The sequence below is a fragment of the Hemitrygon akajei genome, chromosome 2, assembly GCF_048418815.1.
Source record: "Hemitrygon akajei chromosome 2, sHemAka1.3, whole genome shotgun sequence".
Classification (NCBI taxonomy): domain Eukaryota; kingdom Metazoa; phylum Chordata; class Chondrichthyes; order Myliobatiformes; family Dasyatidae; genus Hemitrygon; species Hemitrygon akajei.
In genome coordinates, this window is record NC_133125.1 from 191,551,591 (window position 1) to 191,573,788 (window position 22,198).

Consider the following 22,198-nt stretch of genomic DNA (forward strand, 5'->3'; position numbering starts at 1 on the left):
TGGGGGGTTATGGGCTGAGTGCGGGTCGGTGGGACTAGGTGAGTGTGAGCGTCGGCACGGACTAGAAGGGCCGAGATGGCCTGTTTCCGTGCTGTAATTGTTATATGGTTACTACTGTAACCGGAGAGTACCGGACAGTATCTGTTTCTCATGCGCCTGAGGGCATACATTAAAGGCGGGGGGGCAAGTTCGAAGGAGGTGTGAGGGGCAATTTTATTTACACAGAGAGTGATGGGTGCCTGGAAAACGCTGCCTGGGGTGATGGTAGAGGCAGGTGCACTTGGGGTATTTAAGAGATGTTTACATAGGCACACAAACATGAGGAAAATGGACGTAGTGTTGGCTGAAGGGATTCGTTCAGCTGGCCACGGTGGTTGGTTTGGTGTTGTTGGTGTGTGGGGTCTCTTCCTGCTCTATGTTGTATGTGACCCGTGGGGTCTCTTCCTGCTCTATGTTGTATGTGATCCCTCCCATGGATTTTCTTCCGAGGATTGACACTCAAGGCATCGATTCACAACATTCTGGGACTTCATGTTTCAGCCAAGGTGCTGCCAATATAGAACCATGCAATTCTTCCCTGAGCAGAGAGATCGTAGCTGCAGAGGAGAGATGAGGGGTGGGGAGAGGTGACAGGTTAAACTTTATCCAAGCTCCCAGGACGTTCCCTGTGAAAACGAAAGGGAAAGATAATTGTAGGATGGGGAAAGGAGAACGAGGGGTCCTGGAGTTTTCCGGTTCCCCTCACGGACGGCTGCGATGTTTCTCAAACAAACTCCTGGATGGGAAAAAAACACAGGGAGAGGGAGAAGCCAGGACCTTGGGATTGAGCAAAAACACCTGAAAGGAGAAAGAGAGAGAGATACTGAGTGAAATGAACACTTCCTGGAACAATTCCCGCCAGCCAGCAGGGTGAGGGAGGGGGCCAAGGATGACACAACTCACAGGGATTTACCGAAGCAACCCCAACCACAACACCCACACCCAGAAGGCAGTGTTTCGAGCCGGAAGCTCACCAGAACCCACGAGCAATGGGATATGGACGCAAGTCCCAACAGCATCACCGTCTGGTACAGGGATTCGAAGGCATATGACCGCGAGTCCATACAGAGGATTGTGAGGACTGCTGAAAGAATCATTGGGGTCTCTCCTTGATCCACCTAAAAACTTCCATCAGGAGCGCTGCATACACAGGGCCCTTAGCAACGTCAGTGATCCCTCCGATCTGTCCAACAATCTCCTTTACTCTGTACTATCAGGCAGGAGGCACCGTGGCATTAGGACAAGAACTGTTAGGATGGGAAACAGCTTCTTCCCCCAGGCCGTAAGACCACCGAACTCCCTGCCAACACCCAGGTCTCATCAGTGTTATACTGTTTAATTTTTAACTTGTGTCCTAAATGCACCTTATTGTTTGTTAATTTAATTATGGTAATACTTTTCATGCTATCTGTACTGTATCGTGCACCTTGGCCCTGAGCAATGTTGTCTGGTTTGGCAGGAAACATGGGTACGATGGAATGACAATAGACTGAACTCCATGGTGGCTCCACTGCGCAGGATGGAAATCAGCTGTAGAGGGTCGTAAACTCAGCCAGTTCCATCAGGGCCACTAGCCTCCGCACCATCGAGGACATCTTCAAAAAGGGATACCTCAAGAAAGTGACATCTGTTAATAAGGACTCCCCTCAACCAGCAGAAGTCCTTTTCTCATTGCTACCATCAGGAAGGAGGCACCCACACTCTGCGTTTCAGGAACAGCTTCTTCCCCTCCACCTTCAGGTTTCTGAATGGAAAATGAACCATGAAAACTACATTGTCTCTTTTTGAACAAATTTATATTTTTACACATTTCTTACTGTAACATATAACTATTTTTATGTATTTCACATACTGCTATTGCAAAACAAGAACATTCCTGACACTCTCTGTGACACAACGTTCAGTGTGACACCTCTCTGTGACACAACGTTCAGTGTGATACCTCTCTCTGACATGACGGTCAGTGTGTTCCTCTCTGTGACACAACGTTCGGTGTGACACCTCTCTGTGACAAAACGTTCAGTGTGACACCTCTCTCTGACATGACGGTCAGTGTGTTCCTCTCTGTGACACAACGTTCAGTGTGACACCTCTCTGTGACACACAACAGTCAATGTGTTCCTCTCTGTGACACAACGTTCAGTGTGACAACTCTCTGACACAACGTTCAGTGTGGTCCTCTCTGTGACACAACGTTCAGTGTGACACCTCTCTGTGACACAACGTTCAGTGTGACAACTCTCTGACACAACGTTCAGTGTGGTCCTCTCTCTGACACAACGTTCAGTGTGACACCTCTCTGTGACACAACGTTCAGTGTGGTCCTCTCTCTGACACGACGGTCAGTGTGACACCTCCCTCTCTGTGACACAACATCCAGTGTGACACCTCTCTGACACGACGGTCAGTGTGACACCTCTCTGTGACACAACGTTCAGTGTGACACCTCTCTCTGACACGATGGTCAGTGTGTTCCTCTCTCTGACACGATGGTCAGTGTGACACCTCTCTCTGACACGATGGTCAGTGTGTTCCTCTCTCTGACACGATGGTCAGTGTGTTCCTCTCTCTGACACGATGGTCAGTGTGTTCCTCTCTCTGACACGATGGTCAGTGTGACACCTCTCTCTGACACGATGGTCAGTGTGACACCTCTCTCTGACACGATGGTCAGTGTGTTCCTCTCTCTGACACGATGGTCAGTGTGTTCCTCTCTCTGACATGATGGTCAGTGTGTTCCTCTCTCTGACACGATGGTCAGTGTGTTCCTCTCTCTGACACGATGGTCAGTGTGACACCTCTCTCTGACACGATGGTCAGTGTGTTCCTCTCTCTGACACGATGGTCAGTGTGTTCCTCTCTCTGACATGATGGTCAGTGTGTTCCTCTCTGTGACACGCTCCACATTCTAGGCCTCCCTACAACTCACATGGTACTGACAATGTGGTGTCACCTACTGGCTGCCCCCAGCACATCCTCGGTTGTTCTCGCATCAGCGTATACACATTGTATACACAATGAGTCAGAATCTCCATTTACTTCATTATCACTACCAGCCAATTCTAGCACTCACCACTGGAATGAAGAGTGCAAATTTCTTGCTAATTTGGTCAGACTAAAGGAAATAGCAAGAAGACGAGAAAATCTGCAGATGCTGGATATTCGAGCAACACACACAAAATGCTGGAGCAATTCAGAATCTAGGAAATGAGTCCAGTTGACGTTTTGGGCCGAAATCCTTCAGCCCTCTCCGTCTGATGACGGATGCGTCATTTCCCTCTCCGTCCTGTTGCAAGGTCACAGATGCTGCCTGACTCATTGAGTCTTTCCATCATTGCATTCTTCAGTCCAGATTCCAACATCTGCTGTCGTTTTATCTTCTCATCAAAGTTCAAGGTCAGTTTAAAATAATGTAATATAAATTTTTGGGTGGTAGGGTGGAGATGCGTCTCTACCAATGGAGGTGTAAGGCACTCCTTCCTTCTGCTAGCCTGCAGGTCACCCTTGGACAAGACCTAACACCAGCCTAGCCCCCCAATCAGGGACATTAGAAGCCATGGGAGCAGATAGTGGATGATGGGCATATGATCAGCCAGTGCATATCACAAGTCTTGGTTATGTGATCACTGACGCCAGGCAGACAATCTCTGAAGAGTATTAATAATGGCTGGGGCCACCCGTTGTGTAAAGACACTGCCCCGAAGAAGGCAATGGCAAACCACTCCTGTAGAAAAGCTTGCCAAGAACAATCCTGGTTTGGAAAGACCACGATCACCATTCCCAACATCCTTTGCTCCTGCCAGATTTACACACTGACTCACCACTCCACGCTGACAAACACAGCACTGTGTAATTTTGGCTGCCGAGCAACAGGTTTTTACTTCTTACAGAAAACTCTGAAGTCCAAGGCGCTGAGCTTTAATAGTGTCGCACTAACCACTTCATTACCGCGGTGCCCGAAGGGTAGCGTAAGGTGATGTATATGTACTTCGGTGATAAATTTACTTTGACCTTCCTTCACCTTTGCTCCCTGGCCTGTAACACTGAGAGCAAAAGTTCACCAGGACCACAGCATCTTAAAGGTCATCTCAGGATGGGGAATAGCTCCTGAACTTGCCAGAGCCACATATTCCCGAGCAGGAATCAGAAGCCCAAAGGAATGAGTTTAATGCCGTGTCCTCTACATGGCACCTGAAGTATCGGAGATTTCACTCACAGCAGTGAGAGTACGCCTGTTAATACTGCCGTCTCGGGAGATCTGTCAGCTCAAGGAACTCCATGAAGAGTTCAAACGACAGACGGCAGCAGGAACTACGAAGCCCTTCAAGCAAATCCTTCGATCCCTGTACACCTCCCGCTCTGTGATGAGAGAGAGAGATGGAGAGAGATGGAGAGAGAGAGATGGAGAGAGAGAGAGATAAAGATAGAGATGGGAGACAGAGAGGAAGGAGAGAAAGAGAAAGAGAGAGAAGCTGCCTTGTGTATTCATATTTATCATGATTTTTGATTATTGCTGTGTTCTTTATCGTCCTGTTTTTTGTGCTGAGGTCTGAGCTCTCACATACCTTCTGTGAGCCTTTATGATTCTTTTTTCTTTTCCCAGAGTTACGATCCGGAAAGCGCTACAGGGACACTAAAACAAAAGCTTCACATCATCTTAAAAGTGTCTTCCCTCAGACAGTTAATCTGATCAACCATTCTAGTCAGCACCCACCCCACCCCTCCATCTATTACTGCACTAGAAACGCTTTAAACTGCTTTTTATGATGCTGCTTACACTGTAAGTAAACGGTATTTATGTATTTATGCACATCCATATCTATGCTCATTTTATGTATTTCTGTATTCTGAATAATTATCGAATGATGTTGTTTTTTGATGTATGTCACACCCCGACCAACACACCTCAGCAAATTCTGAACACATGTAGATGTACATGGTGAATAAAGTTGATCGTGGATATTTTGCCACCGCCTGCTTTTCTATTCCCCTCCTCAGTCCATTTCTCCCATGATCCACTCTCCTCTCCTGTTAGATTCCTCCTTCTCCAACCCTTCACCTTTTCCACTTATCACCTCCCAGCTTCTTACTTCATTCCCCACCCACCAGGCTTCACCTAGCTTGTCCTCCTTCTTCTCCCACCCCCACCAATATGTTTATTCTGGAATCTTCCTTTCCAGTCCTGATGAAGGATCCCAGGGTGCAACGTCGACTGTCCATTCTTTTCCACAGATGCTGCCTGACCTGCTGAGTTCCTCCATCATTTTGGATATGTTGCTCTGGGTTTCCAGCATCTGCAGATAATCTTGCAATTTTCTTTGCTTATCAAACTTCCCCAAAATACATGTCTGCAGTGTTTCTGGTCACTCCCTGGGGCTTCCAGTCCCCACATGCTGTCTCTAAATAAATAGATTATCTTCCACAGCTGTAACTCTGTCAGTGTGCAAGCTCAAACATCTGGCATGCAGCACGGACACGTTATACTCTCTCTGAAATGGACACAAGCACAGAGGAGCCAAACTGATGTCATCTAACCCATGCGTTCTCTGAAAAGGGCAACGTGTGCACTGGAACAATTCCAGTCAGATATCACACTCAGGACCACGACAAATGGAATGGGGGAGACAGACAGAGACAGAACGGAGTGGGGTACACCGAGAGACAGGAAATGGAATGGGGGAGACAGACAGAGACAGAACGGAGTGGGGTACACCGAGAGACAGGAAATGGAATGGGGGAGACAGACAGAGACAGAACGGAGTGGGGTACACCGAGAGACAGGAAATGGAATGGGAGAGACAGACAGAGACAGAACGGAGTGGGGTACGCCAAGAGACAGGAAATGGAATGGGGGAGACAGACAGAGACAGAACGGAGTGGGGTACACCGAGAGACAGGAAATGGAATGGGGGAGACAGACAGAGACAGAACGGAGTGGGGTACGCCGAGAGATAGGAAATGGAATGGGGGAGACAGACAGAGACAGAACGGAGTGGGGTACACCGAGAGACAGGAAATGGAATGGGGGAGACAGACAGAGACAGAACGGAGTGGGGTACACAGAGAGACAGGAAATGGAATGGGGGAGACAGACAGAGACAGAACGGAGTGGGGTACACCGAGAGACAGGAAATGGAATGGGGGAGACAGACAGAGACAGAACAGAGTGGGGTACACCGAGAGACAGGAAATGGAATGGGGAGACAGTGACAGAACGGAGTGGGGTACACCAAGAGACAGGAAATGGAATGGGGAGACAGAGACAGAATGGAGTGGGGTACACCGAGAGACAGGAAATGGAATGGGGGAGACAGACAGAATAGAGTGGGGTACTCCGAGAGACAGGAAATGGAATGGGGGAGACAGAGACAGAATAGAGTGGGGTACACCGAGAGACAGGAAATGGAATGGGGGAGACAGACAGAGACAGAACGGAGTGGGGTACACCGAGAGACAGGACATGGAATGGGGGAGACAGACAGAGACAGGACATGGAATGGGGGAGACAGACAGAGACAGAACAGAGTGGGGTACACCGAGAGACAGGAAATGGAATGGGGAGACAGTGACAGAACGGAGTGGGGTACACCAAGAGACAGGAAATGGAATGGGGAGACAGAGACAGAATGGAGTGGGGTACACCGAGAGACAGGAAATGGAATGGGGGAGACAGACAGAATAGAGTGGGGTACTCCGAGAGACAGGAAATGGAATGGGGGAGACAGAGACAGAATAGAGTGGGGTACACCGAGAGACAGGAAATGGAATGGGGGAGACAGACAGAGACAGAACGGAGTGGGGTACACCGAGAGACAGGACATGGAATGGGGGAGACAGACAGAGACAGGACATGGAATGGGGGAGACAGACAGAGACAGAATGGAGTGGGGTACACCAAGAGACAGGAAATGGAATGGGGGAGACAGACAGAGACAGAATGGAGTGGGGTACACCGAGAGACAGGACATGGAATGGGGGAGACAGACAGAGACAGAACGGAGTGGGGTACATCGAGAGACAGGACATGGAATGGGGGAGACAGACAGAGACAGAACGGAGTGGGGTACACCGAGAGACAGGACATGGAATGGGGGAGACAGACAGAGACAGAACGGAGTGGGGTACACCGAGAGCCAGGAAATGGAATGATTCATTCAGCTGTCACGGCCTGAACTCAGAACTCAGATGAGGTTCTTTATCACTGAGAAATGTCATTAAAGCCGTTGCTTTATGGCATCTGTACGGTGTAATACATAAAAGTATTAATACACAGTGCCCATTGAAAGTATTCACTCTCCCTTGGAAACTTCCATGATTTATTGTTTTACAACATTGAATCACAATGGATTTAAATTGGCTTTTTTGACACTGATCAACAGAAAAAGACCCTTTCATGTCAAACTGAAAAGAGATCTCTACATTAGTTACAAAATAATTGTTTGCATAAGTATTCACCCATTTAATATTGCACACCAAATCATCACTGGCGCAGAAGTGATTAAATGCAGGTCAGCGCGTGCAGTGAAGGTGTTTCAGTTGACCGGTATCTGCTGGTGAGTCAGTGTCCTGGTAAAACCGCCATGAAAGCAAACAAACGCTCCAAGCTACTCCGCAACAAGGTTATTGAAAAGCATGTCAGAAGATGAATACTAGAACATTTCCAAGTCACTGAATATCTCTTGGAGGACAGTTAAGTCAATCATTAAGAAATGATAAGAATATGGCACAGCTGTAAATCTGCCTCAAAAACTGAGTGACCGTGCAAGAAGTGGACAGGTGAGGGAAGCCGTCAGAAGACCTATGACAACTCGGGAGGTGTTACAAGTTTCACACACTAAATACTGGAGGAACTCAACAGGCCAGGCAGCGTCTATGGAAAAGAGTACAGTCGACATTTTGGGCCAAAACCCTTCAGCGGGACTGTGGAAAAAAATGAGGAAGAAACACTCGGTGCCAGGTGAAACTGCAAGGGGGGAGGGGTGAAGTAAAGAGCTGGGAAGCTGACTGGTGAATGAGTTGGACAAGGGGGAATCTAACTGGAGAAGACAGAAGGCCATGGATGAAAGAAAAAGGGGGAGGAGCACCAGAGAGAGGTGATGGGCAGGCAGGGACATAAGGTGAGAGAGGGAAAAGGGAATGGGGAATAGAAAAGGTGGTGGGGGGGGGAGGCATTGCTGAAAGTTCAAGAACTCAACTTCCCAGCTCTTTACTTCATCCCTCCCCCCTCCCAGTTTCACCTATCACCTTCTGTTTCTTCCTCCCCTCCCTTCTAACTCTGACTTCTCATCTCTTTTTCTCCAGTCCTGCTGAAGGGTCTTGGCCCGAAACATTAACTGTCTGCACTCTTTTCCGTAGATGCTGCCTGACCTGCTCAGTTCCTCCAGCATTTTGTGTGTGTTGGATTTCCAGCTTTTTCAGATTTTCTCTCGTTTGTGATTGAGTTATCAGTGGCTGAGATGGGAGAGACTACACGTACAACAACTGTTGCCCACGTGCTTCACCAGTCACAGCTTTATGGGAGAGTGGCAAAGAGAAAGCCACTGTTGGGAAAAAACCCACACAAAATCTCAGCGAGAGTTTGCCAAAAAGCCTGTGAGAGACTCTGAAGTCAGCTGGAAGAAGGTTCTCTGGTCTGATGAAACCAAAGCTGAGCTTTTTGGCCATCAGACTAAATGCTATGTTTGGCGTAAGCCAAGTACCACACATCATCAAAAACACACCATTGCTACCGTGAAGCATGGTGGTGGCTGCATCATGCTATGGGGATGCTTCACTGCAGCAGGCCCTGGAAGAGTTGTGAAGGTAGAGGGTAAAATGAATGCAGCAAAACACAGGGAAATCCTGGAGGAAAACCTGATGCAGTCTGCAAGAGAACTATGACTTGGGAGAAGATTTGTTTTCTAGCAAGACAATGACCCCAAGCATAAAACCAAAGCTGCATAGGAATGGCTTAAAAACAACAAAGTTAATGTCCTGGAGTGGTCAAGTCAGAGTCCAGACCGCAATCCAATTGAGAATTTGTGGCCGGACTTAAAAGGGGGTTCACTCACGATCCAATACAATCTGACAGAGCTTGTGCAGTTTTGTAAAGAAGAATGGGGAAAAGCTTCCAGTAGAAGTGGTGGAGGCAGGTTCGATATTGTCATTTAAAGTAAAATTGGATAGGTATATGGACAGGAAAGGAATGGAGGGTTATGGGCTGAGTGCAGGTAGGTGGGACTAGGTGAGAGTAAGCGTTCGGCACAGACTAGAAGGGCCAAGGTGGCCTGTTTCTGTGCTGTAATTGTTATATGGTGAAAAAAATCTTCAGTATCAAGATGTGCAAAGCTGATAGAGACCGATCCACACAGACTCCAGGCTGTGATTGTTACCAAAGGTGCATCTGCTAAATACTGACTTGAAGGGGGTGAATACTTATGCAATCAATTATTTTGTGATTTATATTTGTAATTAATTTAGATCACTTTGTCGAGATCTGCTTTCACTTTGACATGAACGCGTCTTTTTTTCTGTTGATCAGAGTCAAAAAAAGCCAAATTAAATCTCCTTTGATTCAATGTTGTAAAATAATAAAACATAAAAACTGCCAAGGGTGGTGAATACTTTTTATAGGTGCTGTAAGTTACAATAAGAATATATAAAACTGTGAGTAAATAGTCCAAAAAGAGAGAAAAATATTACAGTAATGTTCATGAGTTCATGGCTGTTCTGAAATCTGAACGTGCAAGATGAAATTTGTAATTAACCCGCTGCTCTCTCAGAAGTTTTCAATTACTACTTCCTTCATAGACAATAGGTGCAAGAGTAGGCCATTTGGCCCTTTGAGCCAGTGCCACCATTCAATGTGATCATGGCTGATCATACACAGTCAGTACCCCGGTCCTGCCTTCTCCCCATATCCCTTGACTCCGCTATCTTTAAGAGCTCTATCTAACTCTCTCTTGAAAGCATCCAGAGAATTGGCCTCCACTGCCTTCTGAGGCACAGCATTCCACAGATCCACAACTCTCTGGGTGAAAAAGTTTCTCCTGACCTCCGTTCTAAATGGCCTACCCCTTATTCTTAAACTGTAGCCTCTGGTTCTGGACTCCCCCAAAACTGGGAACATTTTTCCTGCCTCTAGCGTGTCCAATTCCTTAATAATCTTATATGTTTCAATCAGATCCCCTCTCATCCCTCTAAATTCCAGTGTATACAAGCTCAGTCGCTCCAATCTTTCAACATATGACAGTCCCGCCATCCTGGGAATCAACCTCGTGAACCTACGCTGCACTCCCTCAATAGCAAGAATGTCCTTCCTCAAATCTGGAGTCTACCCATGAACCGTCAGTCTGATCTTATTCCTTCCTGGTATTTACCCAAAGATACACCTGTAGTCAGCTCAGAGGCCCAGGCAGGGCCCAGTTTTCTGGGCAGTGATCCATTCCCCGTGGTTATACAAACTCTGGCCCAGTTAGTTACGGGGCAGGGCTCACGTGTTGTACAGCTTCCTTTGGGGGGTAGAGCACACAGCACTGACATTCCCGTATCAGCCGGCCCTTACCTGTGGTTGCAGTAGTGATCACGGCCTCACTCTTCATCTTCCCCTGCTCACCCACCAGTGAGATAGTGTACTTGGTGCCTTTCTCCAGCCCTTTCAGTGTGGCCGTGCGATCTTGGCCAGACACCGTCAGCTCCCCGCCTTGGCCGCTCCGGGTGGTATAGCTGATGCGGTAGAGGTCGACCTGGGCTACGGACCTCTCCCACTGCAGGCTGATGGTGGAGTCGGTCACGGCAACTGTGCGCAGGTCCCTGGGGCTGTCGATCACTGCCGGAGGCGAAGAGAGAAACATCGTCAAGGATTCATCGTGCAGGATAGTTTTTTGCAACAATACATAGAGGTACCGACTAGAGAAGGGGCAGTGTTAGATCTCCTGTTAGGGAATGAGATAGGTCAGGTGACAGAGGTATGTGTTGGGGAGCACTTTGGGTCCAGTGATCACAATGCCATTAGCTTCAATATAATTATGGAGAAGGATAGGACTGAACCCAGGGTTGAGATTTTCGATTGGAGAAAGGCTAACTTTGAGGAGATGCGAAAGGATTTAGAAGGAGTGGATTGGGACAATTTGTTTTTTGGAAAGGATGTAATAGAAAAACGGAGGTCATTTAAAGGTGAAATTTTGAGGGTACAGAATCTTTATGTTCCTGTTAGGTTGAAAGGAAAGGTTAAAAGTTTGAGAGAGCCATGGTTTTCAAGGGATATTGGAAACTTGGTTTGGAAAAAGAGAGAGATCTACAATAAATATAGGCAGCATGGAGTAAATGAGGTGCTCGAGGAATATAAAGAATGTAAGAATCTTAAGAAAGAAATTAGAAAAGCTAAAAGAAGATATGAGGTTGCTTTGGCAAGTAAGGTGAAAATAAATCCAAAGGGTTTCGACAGTTATATTAATAGCAAAAGGATAGTGAGGGATATAATTGGTCCCTTAGAGAACCAGAATGGACAGCTATGTGTGGAGCCAAGAGATGGGGGGGATTTTGAACAATTTCTTTTCTTCGGTATTCACTAAGGAGAAGGATATTGAATTGTGTAAGGTAAGGGAAACAAATAGGGAAGTTATGGAAACTATGATGATTAAAGAAGAGGAAGTACTGGAGCTTTTAAGGAATATAAAAGTGGATAAATCTCTGGGTACTGACAAGATATTCACTAGGACCTTGAGGGAAGTTAGTTTAGAAATAGCAGGGGCTCTGACAGAAATATTTCAAATGTCATTAGAAACGGGGATGGTGCTGGAGGATTGGCGTATTGCTCATGTGGTTCCATTGTTTAAAAAGAGTTCTAAGAGTAAACCTAGCAATTATTGGCCTGTAATTTTGACGTCAGTGGTGGGTAAATTAATAGAAAGTATTCTTAGAGATGGTATATATAATTATCAGGGTAGACAGGGTCAGATTAGGAACACTCAACATGGATTTGTGCGTGGAAGGTCATGTTTGACAAATCTTATTGAATTTTTTGAAGAGGTTACGAGGAAAGTTGACGAGGATAAAGCAGTGGATGTCGTCTATATGGACTTCAGTAAGGCCTTTGACAAGGTTCCACGCGGAAGGTTAGTTAGGAAGGTTCAATTGTTAGATATTAATATTGAAGTAGTGAAATGGATTCAACAGTGGCTGGATGGGAGATGCCAGAGAGTAGTGGTGGATAACTGTTTGTCAGGTTGGAGGCTGGTGACTAGTGGTGTGCCTCAGGGATCTGTACTGGGTCCAATGTTGTTTGTCATATACATTAATGATCTGGATGATAGGGTGGTAAATTGGATTAGTAAGTATGCAGATGATACTGAGGTAGGTGGCATTGTGGATAATGAAGTAGGTTTTCAAAGCTTGCGGAGAGATTTAGGCCAGTTAGAAGAGTGGACTGAACAATGGCAGATAGAGTTTAATGCTGATAAGTGTGAGGTGCTACATTTTGGCAGGAATAATCCAAATAGGACATACATGGTAAATGGTAGGGCATTGAGGAATGCTGTAGAACAGAGTGATCTAGGAATAATGGTGCATAGTTCCCTGAAGGGGAATCTCATGTGGATAGGGTGGTGAAGAAAGCTTTTGGTATGCTGGCCTTTATAAATCAGAACATTGTGTACAGGAGTTGGGATGTAATGTTAAAATTGTACAAAGCATTGGTGAGGCCAAATTTGGAGTATTGTGTACAGTTCTGGTCACCGAATTATAGGAAAGATGTCAACAAAATAGAGAGAGTACAGAGGAGATTTACTAGAATGTTACCTGGGTTTCAGCACCTAAGTTACAGGGAAAGGTTGAACAAGTTAGGTCTTTATTCTTTGGAGTATAGAAGGTTGAGGGGGGACTTGATAGAGGTATTTAAAATAATGAGGGGGATAGATCGAGTTGATGTGGATAGGCTTTTTCCATCGAGAGTAGGGGAGATTCAAACAAGAAGACATGAGTTGAGAGTTAAGGGGCAAAAGTTTAGGGGTATATGGACAGGAAAGGAGTGGAGGGTTTTGGGCTGACTGCAGGTCGGTGGGACTAGGTGAGAGTAAGCATTCGGCACAGACTAGAAGGGTCGAGATGGTCTGGTTCCGTGCTGTAATTGTTTTATGGTTATATGAAAAAGTTTAAAAATCTGAGGTGCAACTGGACTTAAGAGTCCTTGCACAGGATACACTAAAGGTTAACCTGAAGGTTGAGTCAGTGGTGAGGAAAGCAAATACAATGTTTGCGTTCATTTCGAAAGGACTAGAATATAAAAAGTAAGGTAGTAATGCTGAGGCTCTATAAGGCATTGCTCAGACTGCACTTGGAGTATTGGGAGCAGTTTTGGGCCTCTTATCTAAGAAAGGATTTGCTGGCACTGGAAAGGGTCCAGAGGTTCATGAGAATGATCCTGGGAATGACAGGGTTAACGTATAAGGATCATTTGATGACTCTGGGCCTGTACTCATTAGAGTTTAGAAGAATGAGATTGGGGGGGGGGGGTGTGGTCTCATTGAAAGCTATCAAATATTGAAAGGCCTAGACAGAGTAGACATGGACAGGATGTTTCCTACAGTGGGGGAGTCTAGGACCAGAGGGCACAGATAGAGTGGATGTGGAGAGGACGTTTCCTATAGTGGGGGAGTCTAGGACCAGAGGGCACAGATAGAGTGGATGTGAAGAGGATGTTTCATATAGTGGGGGAGTCTAGGACCAGAGGACACAAATAGAGTGGATGTGGAGAGGATATTTCCTATAGTGGGGGAGTCTAGGACCAGAGGGCACAGATAGAGTGGTTGTGGAGAGGATGTTTCCTATAGTGGGGGAGTCTAGGACCAGAGGACACAGATAGAGTGGATGTGGAGAGGATGTTTCCTATAGTGGGGGAGTCTAGGACCAGAGGGCACAGATAGAGTGGATGTGGAGAGGATGTTTCCTATAGTGGGGGAGTCTAGGACCAGAGAACACAGATAGAGTGGATGTGGAGAGGATGTTTCCTATAGTGGGGGAGTCTAGGACCAGAGGGCACAGATAGAGTGGATGTGGAGAGGATGTTTCCTATAGTGGGGGAGTCTAGGACCAGAGGGCACAGATAGAGCGGATGTGGAGAGGATATTTCCTATAGTGGGGGAGTCTAGGACCAGAGGGCACAGCCTCAGAATGGAAGGCTAATGAACCTGCTCACCCGTGCGTCCATTGAATATGTGAGGGTACACAGCACCTGAAGGAAACCCATGTGGTGGGGTGGTGACAGGATCTGTTTATATCCATTACAATACATTTGCAGTGTGTCTGTGGATGTGCATACCTTTCTGTGTGTGTGTGTGTGTGTGTGTGTGTGTGTGTGTGTGTCTTTGTGACTCTGTGTGTCTGTATGTGTTTGTCTGTTTGTGTGTGTCTGTGTTTGTGTTTCTATGTCTGTGTGTCTTTGTGCGTTTGTGTCTGTGTCTGTCTGTATGTGTTTGTGTGTGTGTGTGTGTGTGTCTGTTTGAGTATGTTGTTATCACAACCAGATTCGGCAGCGCTGTAGATATGGCAATTGTGTTCGTGAATATGCACGTGTCAGCTAATTATTATTTCACTGTGTTAGTATTTAATTCCATCCATTCCGTCGTAGTATTTGTCGAGACTTGGACACAGCAACACTTCGCCTGCTTGCTTTCTGCCTTGCCTCAGAAATTGGACTGTCGAGTCAACTGACTCCGAAGACTAGCGGTCTTCGTTTAATTCTCAGTTGTTCTTTTCAGCCGCAGTGTAGGCTTCGTTTTCCATTTGAGAGTTTCAGTTAACGGCCCTGTTCAGCCTAGCGTCTATTGTTTTCTTTTCCCTTTAACACTGTTCGCATTAAAGTCTGTGAACTATCGACCTGCTTCAGTGTCTCTCACTCCGCACTGGGGCCATGTCCGGACTGGGTGACAGTTGTATGTAGATGTGTGTACATATACCAATATGTGCAACACAGAACCTTGTACACAAGAATGTGTGTAGATGTGTACGTGTGGGTGAGATGGAAGAGTTAGGGTCAGAATCAGGTTTATTATTGCTGATATATGTTGTAAAATCTGTTTTGCAGTGACAGTACAGTGCAATACATTAAAAATATTACAGAGGCAGCATCTATGGAGAGGAGTGTTCAGTCGACATTTTGGGCCGTTACGGACTCAGCATGACTGCTTATTCCTCTCCATAGATGCTGCCTGACCTGCTGAGTTCCTCCAGCGTTTCGTGTGTGTTGCTTTGAATTTCCAGCATCTGCAGAACCTCTTGTGCTCAAAAACACTACTCTAAATTGCAATTAGAAATATTTTTAAAATAAACACGTTGTGCGAAAAGAGAACGAAATAGTGAGGTGGTGTTCATGTGTTCACTGTCCATTCAGAAATCTGACGGCGGAGGGGCAGAAACTGAATCATTGAGTGAGTGTCTCCAGGCTCATGCATTTCCTCGCTGATGGCAGCAGTGTGCAGAGCACCCACCTGGGCTGCACGTCCACACAACACATTCTTTGCTGACTGCAGTGCTTTCTGACGTGCTTTGACTTCAGCTCAGCCTTGTTCCCAGACAAATATTTAACAACACGGTGAAAGTTAAGTGTGTGCAAGTCAGGGGTTTAGTCGAGCCCACCAGACATACAATAGTGGCATCTGTGGTCAGATGCACTGACCCCCACCTCCCTGTGAACATTCCAGTCACAGTCTGTGCTCTGCTGTACATTGTTAACCCCCACTCCAGCAGACTGGACTCCACGACACCTCCTCCCAGCTCTGCTTTCACCGCCTTTCTGAACTGAATCTACCTTATTTTACAAAGAAGAAGAATAGCCAGCAATGAGACTTCTTTAAGAGGCGGAGGAGACTTGGTAAGTCATCAAAGACCATCAAATTTCTACAGATGTACCGTGGAGAGCTGCCTCTGGGGGAGAGTTGGGGGCACTGCACTGGATTGTAAAAAGCTGCAGAAAGTTGTAAACTCAGCGTCCCAACATGGGCCCAGCATTGAGGATATCTACAAAAGGCGATGCCTCGGGAAGGCAACATCCGTCGTGGAAGTTGCTCACAATTCCAGACGTGCCCTCTTCTCATTGCTACCTACATGGAGAAGCTACAGGATCCTGAAGACACACGCTCAGTTTCTGAGGGACAACTCCCTTCCACCATTAGATTTGACTGTGGCTGATTTATTTTCCCTCTCAACCCAATTATCCTGCCTTCTCCCCATAACTTCTGATGCCCAGATTAATCAAGGATCTATCAACCTCCGCTTTAAATATACTCAATTACTTGGCCTGCACCACCTCACAAAGGATCCTACCCGCCCTGCTCGTGAGCTGTTGTCCCACTCCCATCAATGAGGAAGCTACTTAGCATCCACACCAGCACTACCAAACTTTATTCCCCATTCCCATTTCCCTCTCTCAGCATATCTTACCTGCCAATCATCTCCCTCTGATGCTCCTCGCTCTTCCCATGGCCTTCTGTACTGTCCAATCATATTCTCCCTTCTCCAGCCCTGTTTCTCTTTCACCAATCAACTTCCCAGCTCTTTACCACCCCTCCACCCTCCCAGTTTCACCTATCACCTGCAACCTTGTATTTCTCCCTCCCCTCCCCCCACCTTCTTACTCTAATTTCTCATCTTTTTTCTCCAGTCCTGCCGAAGGGTCTCGGCCTGAAACATCAGCTGTACTCTTTTCCATAGATGCTGCTGAGTTCCTCCAGCATTTTGTGCGTGTTACTTTGGATTTCCAGCATCTGCAGACCTCCTCCTGTTTCTGACACATAATCAGTGACTTTCCCCAAGCAGTAAGCTGATCAACACCCCCACCCCCACCCACCACCACGACTTTATCATTTCCTGCCAGTCACCTTAGGTACAGACATTCCTGAGCCTGGTGTCACTTTATGGACATACATTCAATCTGTGTACATCAGCCATTTTATGTGTTTATATTTATCGTGTTTTTATTATTATTGTGTTATTTATCTTATTGTGGTTTTTGTGCTGTACTGGAGTTGGAACAACAATTATTTAGCTTGTGCACTGAGAATGACATTAAACAATCCTGAATGTCTTATAGTCTTACTAAAAAGGCCATAGCCACCATGTTTAAAGTCACATCCATGACTTCTGAAGAAATTCAGCATCACTGAGTACACCTACACGAAGCAGGGAAGCAGTACCCATCATCAGGGAACCCCACCACCCAGGCCATGCTCTCGTCTCACTGCTGCCACCATCAGGAAGGAGGTACAGGAGCCTCAGGACCCACACCGCCAGGTTCAGGAACAGTAATTACCCCTCAAACCTCAGGCTCTTCAACCAGAGGGGAGAAATTACTGAACTGTTCCCACAACCTATTGACTCACTTTCAAGGTCTCTTAATCTCATGTTCTTGATGCTTATCGCTTATTTATTTACTGTTTTTCTTTTTCTTTCATTTTGTATTTGCACAGTCTGTTGTCTTTTGCACATTGGTTTTTTGTCCATCCTGTTGAATATGGTCGTTCATTGATTCTATTGTGTTTCTTTGTACTTACTGTGAATGCCTGCAAAAAATGAATCTCAGGGTTATATATTGCGACATACATGTACTTTGAACTGTGAACTTTGAACTTTTAACCACCATGTTTTATAACCACAATCCTTGACTTCCGAAGGACCTCAGGAACACAACATCATCAGATCGGACAGTGGGGAACTCACCTGTAGTGCCTTTGGTTGCTGCTGCCTTGCTCTGGTGGTGGCCCCGTTCGCCCACCAGCGAGATGGTGTGCTCCACCCCAGCCTCCAGGCCGGTCAGCACCGTCTGGCTGCTTCCAGCGGGCACCACCACCTGGCTGCGGCGGCCTGTTGCCGAGGAGTAGTTGAGCCGGTAGCGGTCGATGGCAGCCAGCGGCTTCTTCCAGCCCAGCTCCAGGGTGGTGTTGGTGGCCGAGACCACTCGCAGGTTCTGGGGGCTGTCGATCACTGCGGGCGAGATCGAGTCGTCAATCAATGGGGCACTGGCTCTCCTGACTGCATCGGGGAAGATGCAGCCACCTGTAAACAGCTGGGGAACTGGCACAAGTGGAATGGGCCACAAACACAAAACGCAGGAGAGACTCAGCAGGTCAGGCAGCATCCATGGAGGGAAATGAACAGTCGACTTTTCAGGCTGAGACCCTTCACCAGGACTGGAAAGGAATGGGGCAGAAACCAGGATAAGGTGGGCAGGGGAGGGGAAAGAGGACAATTTGTCAGGTGATAGGTGAGACCAGGAGAGGGGGAAGTAGGTGGGTGGGGAAGGGGAGATGAATTGAGAAGTTGGGAGATGAGAGAAGAGGTAAAGAATCTGATAGGAGAGGAGAGTGGATTGTGGCAGAAAGAAAAGGAGGAGAGGCCCCTCCTCTTTACTCCCACTGTTCACGCTCCTGTCCTTTCTCAGCCCGAAATATCAACTCTGTATTCATCTTCATAGATGCCGCCTGACCTACTGAGTTCCACCAGCATTTTTGTGTGTGTGTGTTGTTCTGGATTTCCAGCATCTCCAGAATCTTTTGTGTTTAAAATAAATGTCGCCTTTACAGCAGGATGCCGTTTTGCTGGTGGGAGGGGAGAATAGATATCATACACTGGTATCATATCATGATTCACTGCCTGGTATGGGAACTGTACTTCACTCAATCACAGGACTCTGCAGAGAGTGGTGCGGACAGCCCAGCGCATCTGTAGATGTGAACTTCCCACTATTCGAGACATTTACAATGACAAGTGTGTAAAAAAGGCCCAAAGGATCATTGAAGACCCGAGTCACCTCAACCACAAACAAACTGTTCCAGCTGTTACCATCCGGGAAACGGTACCACAGCATAAGAGCCAGGACCAACAGTTTCCGGGACAGCTTCTTCCACCAGGCCATCAGACTGATTAATTCATGCTGATACAATTATATGTCTATGTTATATTGACTGTTCTATTGTACATACTATTTATTACAAATTACTATAAATTATACAATGCACATTTAGAGAGAGACGTAACGTACATATTTTTTACCCCTCGCGTATCTGAAGGATGAAAGTGGTAATTCAATTTACTACACAAGGCACACTGTGTTATCCAAACACGCGAATGAGGTTAATTGAAGGCTATGCACGGCCTTCGTATGGAGTTGGGATTGGTTTATGTGTGTTGATTTTTATTGCCACATATACCAAGATACAGTGAAAAGCTTGCTTTGCATGCTGTTCACGCACATCGGATCATTACACAGTGCACTGGACTGCTTTGGTCATGGTCAACCGTACATATTGCGGCCTATTGATACTCAAGCCAGGGCAGAGACCGATACTGCAGCATCACAGGGGTTGCCCGTCAGCGTAGAACAGCCTTAGGGACTCCTAACAATATTCCTTGGGGTTTACTGCCAAAGCCTTCCCCACGAGTGGGTATAGGCACAAGGCAGCGGAGGTCTGAGAGCAGAGCTTTCCTTCCACCAGATGAGCTGCCAACCCCGGCTGACGAGCCCCACCTACCGAAGTGACCAGTTACAGGGAGAAGGCAGGAAAATGGGGTTGAGAGGGAAAATAGATCAGCCATGTTGGAATGGCGGAGCAGACTCGATGGGCCGAATGGCCTAATTCTGCTCCTATGTCTCATGGTGTTACGGACTTTACTCTAGCATGGTGCCCACTTGCATCCCAGTGGAGACAAGCTCACCTGGGAACTCCAGGGAGCACTTACTGGTGGTGAAGGTCCTTGTGACGGCTGCTCCGAGCTGTTGGTCTTTCTGGGCTTGCAGAGTTACTTCATACTCCTGACCTGATGCCAGCCCTGTCTGCTCGAAGGAGGTCCTGGAGCCCCCCAGCTTGTTGATCAGTCTGCCATCCTCTTCCTTCTGTTAAAGATGATCAAAAGATCCCAATGGTTAGGTGGAGCTCATGGCTAAAAGGTCAGGGTCCTTGGTTGCCTCTGTAGGTGGACTTAATGCATCCACGTAGATGTCAGGGAGAAGGGCTAACATCCCCTAGCTGACTGGTTGCATCACCGTCTGGAATGGGGTTGTAAGCTCAGCCATCTCCATCGTGGGCAATAGCCTCCCCACCATAGAGGACATCTTCTAAAGGTGATGCCTCAAACAGGCAGCATTCATCACCGGTCCTCACTGAGGAATTGGCAGTGGAAAGGGTGAACGGTTTCAAGCTTCTGGGTGTCAACATCTCTAAGGATCCATCCAGGGCCCAACATGTTGATGCAATTACAAAGAAGGCACAAGAGCATTAGGAGTCTTCAGAGATTTGGTAAGACTCCAGCAAATTTCTACAGTGGAAAGAATTCTGACTGGTTCCATCACCATCTGGTTTGGAGAGGCCACTGCACAAGATCAGAAAGAACCGTGGAGGGTTGTAAACACAGCCAGCTCCATTGTGCGCACCAGCCTTCCCACCATCGAGGAGATCTTCAAAAGGCAGTGTCTCAAGAAGGCAGTATCATCATTAAGGACCACCATCAACCAGGACATGCCCTCTTCTCACTGCTACCATCAAGGAGGAAATCACACGCCTGTACTTAAGGAGCAGCTTCTTCCCTTCCACCGTCAGATTTCTGACTGGACCACGAACATTACCTCACTATCTTGTCCCTCTCTGTTTGCACTAAATTTAAATTTTATTTGTAATATATAGTTTTTTATTGTTTCTCTATTTTGTTCTCTTTTCATGTTATTTCTTTCTTGCTTATATTTCTTATTATAACTGATAGTAATTTTTACAAATTGCACTGTACTGCTACTGCAAAACAACAAATTTCTTGACCTATGTCAGATAATAAAGGTGATTCTGATAACTGACACAAGTGCCGGTTTCTTTGTAATCTTTGCTCAAAGTCTGCAGCGACAGTCCGGACGCAAGTTCCAAGCCCCTAACCCGAGGGTCACGGTGGTGTGCTTCCATCCTGCCAAAGGCAATTCAACTCCACAGCTGTGGAGGCCACGGCACCGGGAATATTTAAAGAAGTACTGAGGCATGTTGTGAAACTTGTTGTTTTGCGGCAGTGGTACAGAGCAATAGATAAATATTTACTCTAATTTACAATAAGAAATATCAAAAAAAAAGTAAGGAGTGCAAAAACGAAAGCAATTACTGAGGCTGTGTTCATGATCCATTCAGAAAGCCGATGTTGGAGGCGAAGAAACGGTTCCGGATATTTGAATATGGCCTGCCTGTACCTCCACCCTGGTGGTAGTAATGAGAAAAGGGCATGTCCTGGGTGCTCGGGGTCCATTAATGATGGATGCCTTTTGAAGATGTTGGGGAAGCTAATGCCTATGATGGAACTGACTGAATCTACAACCCTCTGCAGCTTTTTCTGATCCTGTGCTATTGAGCCTCCACACCAGAGAGAGATGCAGCCGGTCAGAATGCTCTCCACCTGCTCGAATCTTGGGTGATACCCTTTTAAACTTCTGATGAAATACAGCCACTGGTGTGTGTGCCTTCTTCGTAATTGCATCAATACGTTGGGCTCAGGTCAGATCTCGAGAGTCTGTTAAGTTCTCGATTAGTTCCTATAAGTTTACAAGGAAGGGGGAAGGCAGGAGAACTGGACTGAGAGGGAAAATAAATCAGCAATGATTGAATGGCAGAGCAGATTCATGGGTTAAATGGCCTAATTATGCCCCTATGTCTTATAGCCCCCTTGACTTGCCCTCCCCCCACTCCTCACCAAGGGTCGGAAGGTGATCACCCAGGCATCCACGTTATCCGTAGGCAGATCCCACTCCACTGTAGCTTTGGTTTCCAGAATCTTCTTCATTCGGAGACGGAGGGCCACTGGGATCCCTGCAGACAACAAGGGGACAAAGCAGTCAGTGCCACAGCCAGCCGATTTTGTCATCTGGCAGTATAAATATACAAACAAAACAACGTTCCTCCGGGCCTCGGAGCTCACACACAGCACATAAAACAAAATATTACCACAAATACATTAATAAAATATCATTCAAAATGCATGCAGCACAGGTAAACAGCTCCCCGTCCCAGTGATGGGACCTCGATGGTAGCAGAATAATCATCAGCCCGAGGGAAGAAGCTGTTACCCAGTCTGACAGCCCTGATGCTCCTGTACCTCCTTCCTGACGGTGGTGGGTCAAAGAGATTGTGGGATGGGTGGTAGGGATCACCTACAATGCTTC

The 22,198-nt window shown here is 46.8% G+C and overlaps 1 protein-coding gene across 10 annotated transcripts in view; it reads right to left on the bottom strand.

Moving 5' to 3' along the window:
• Positions 1 to 22,198, bottom strand: part of LOC140719374 (tenascin-X-like) — a 212,983-nt gene that overhangs the window by 127,863 nt on the left and 62,922 nt on the right. For all 10 annotated transcript variants that reach the window (XM_073034029.1, XM_073034053.1, XM_073034045.1 and 7 more), the window contains 4 exons: positions 21,730 to 21,845; positions 19,750 to 19,903; positions 17,731 to 17,994; positions 10,583 to 10,846 (listed from right to left, as the gene is read on the bottom strand). In XM_073034029.1, the coding sequence (XP_072890130.1) occupies positions 10,583 to 10,846; positions 17,731 to 17,994; positions 19,750 to 19,903; positions 21,730 to 21,845 (798 nt within the window). The remainder of the gene's footprint in view (positions 1 to 10,582; positions 10,847 to 17,730; positions 17,995 to 19,749; positions 19,904 to 21,729; positions 21,846 to 22,198) is intronic.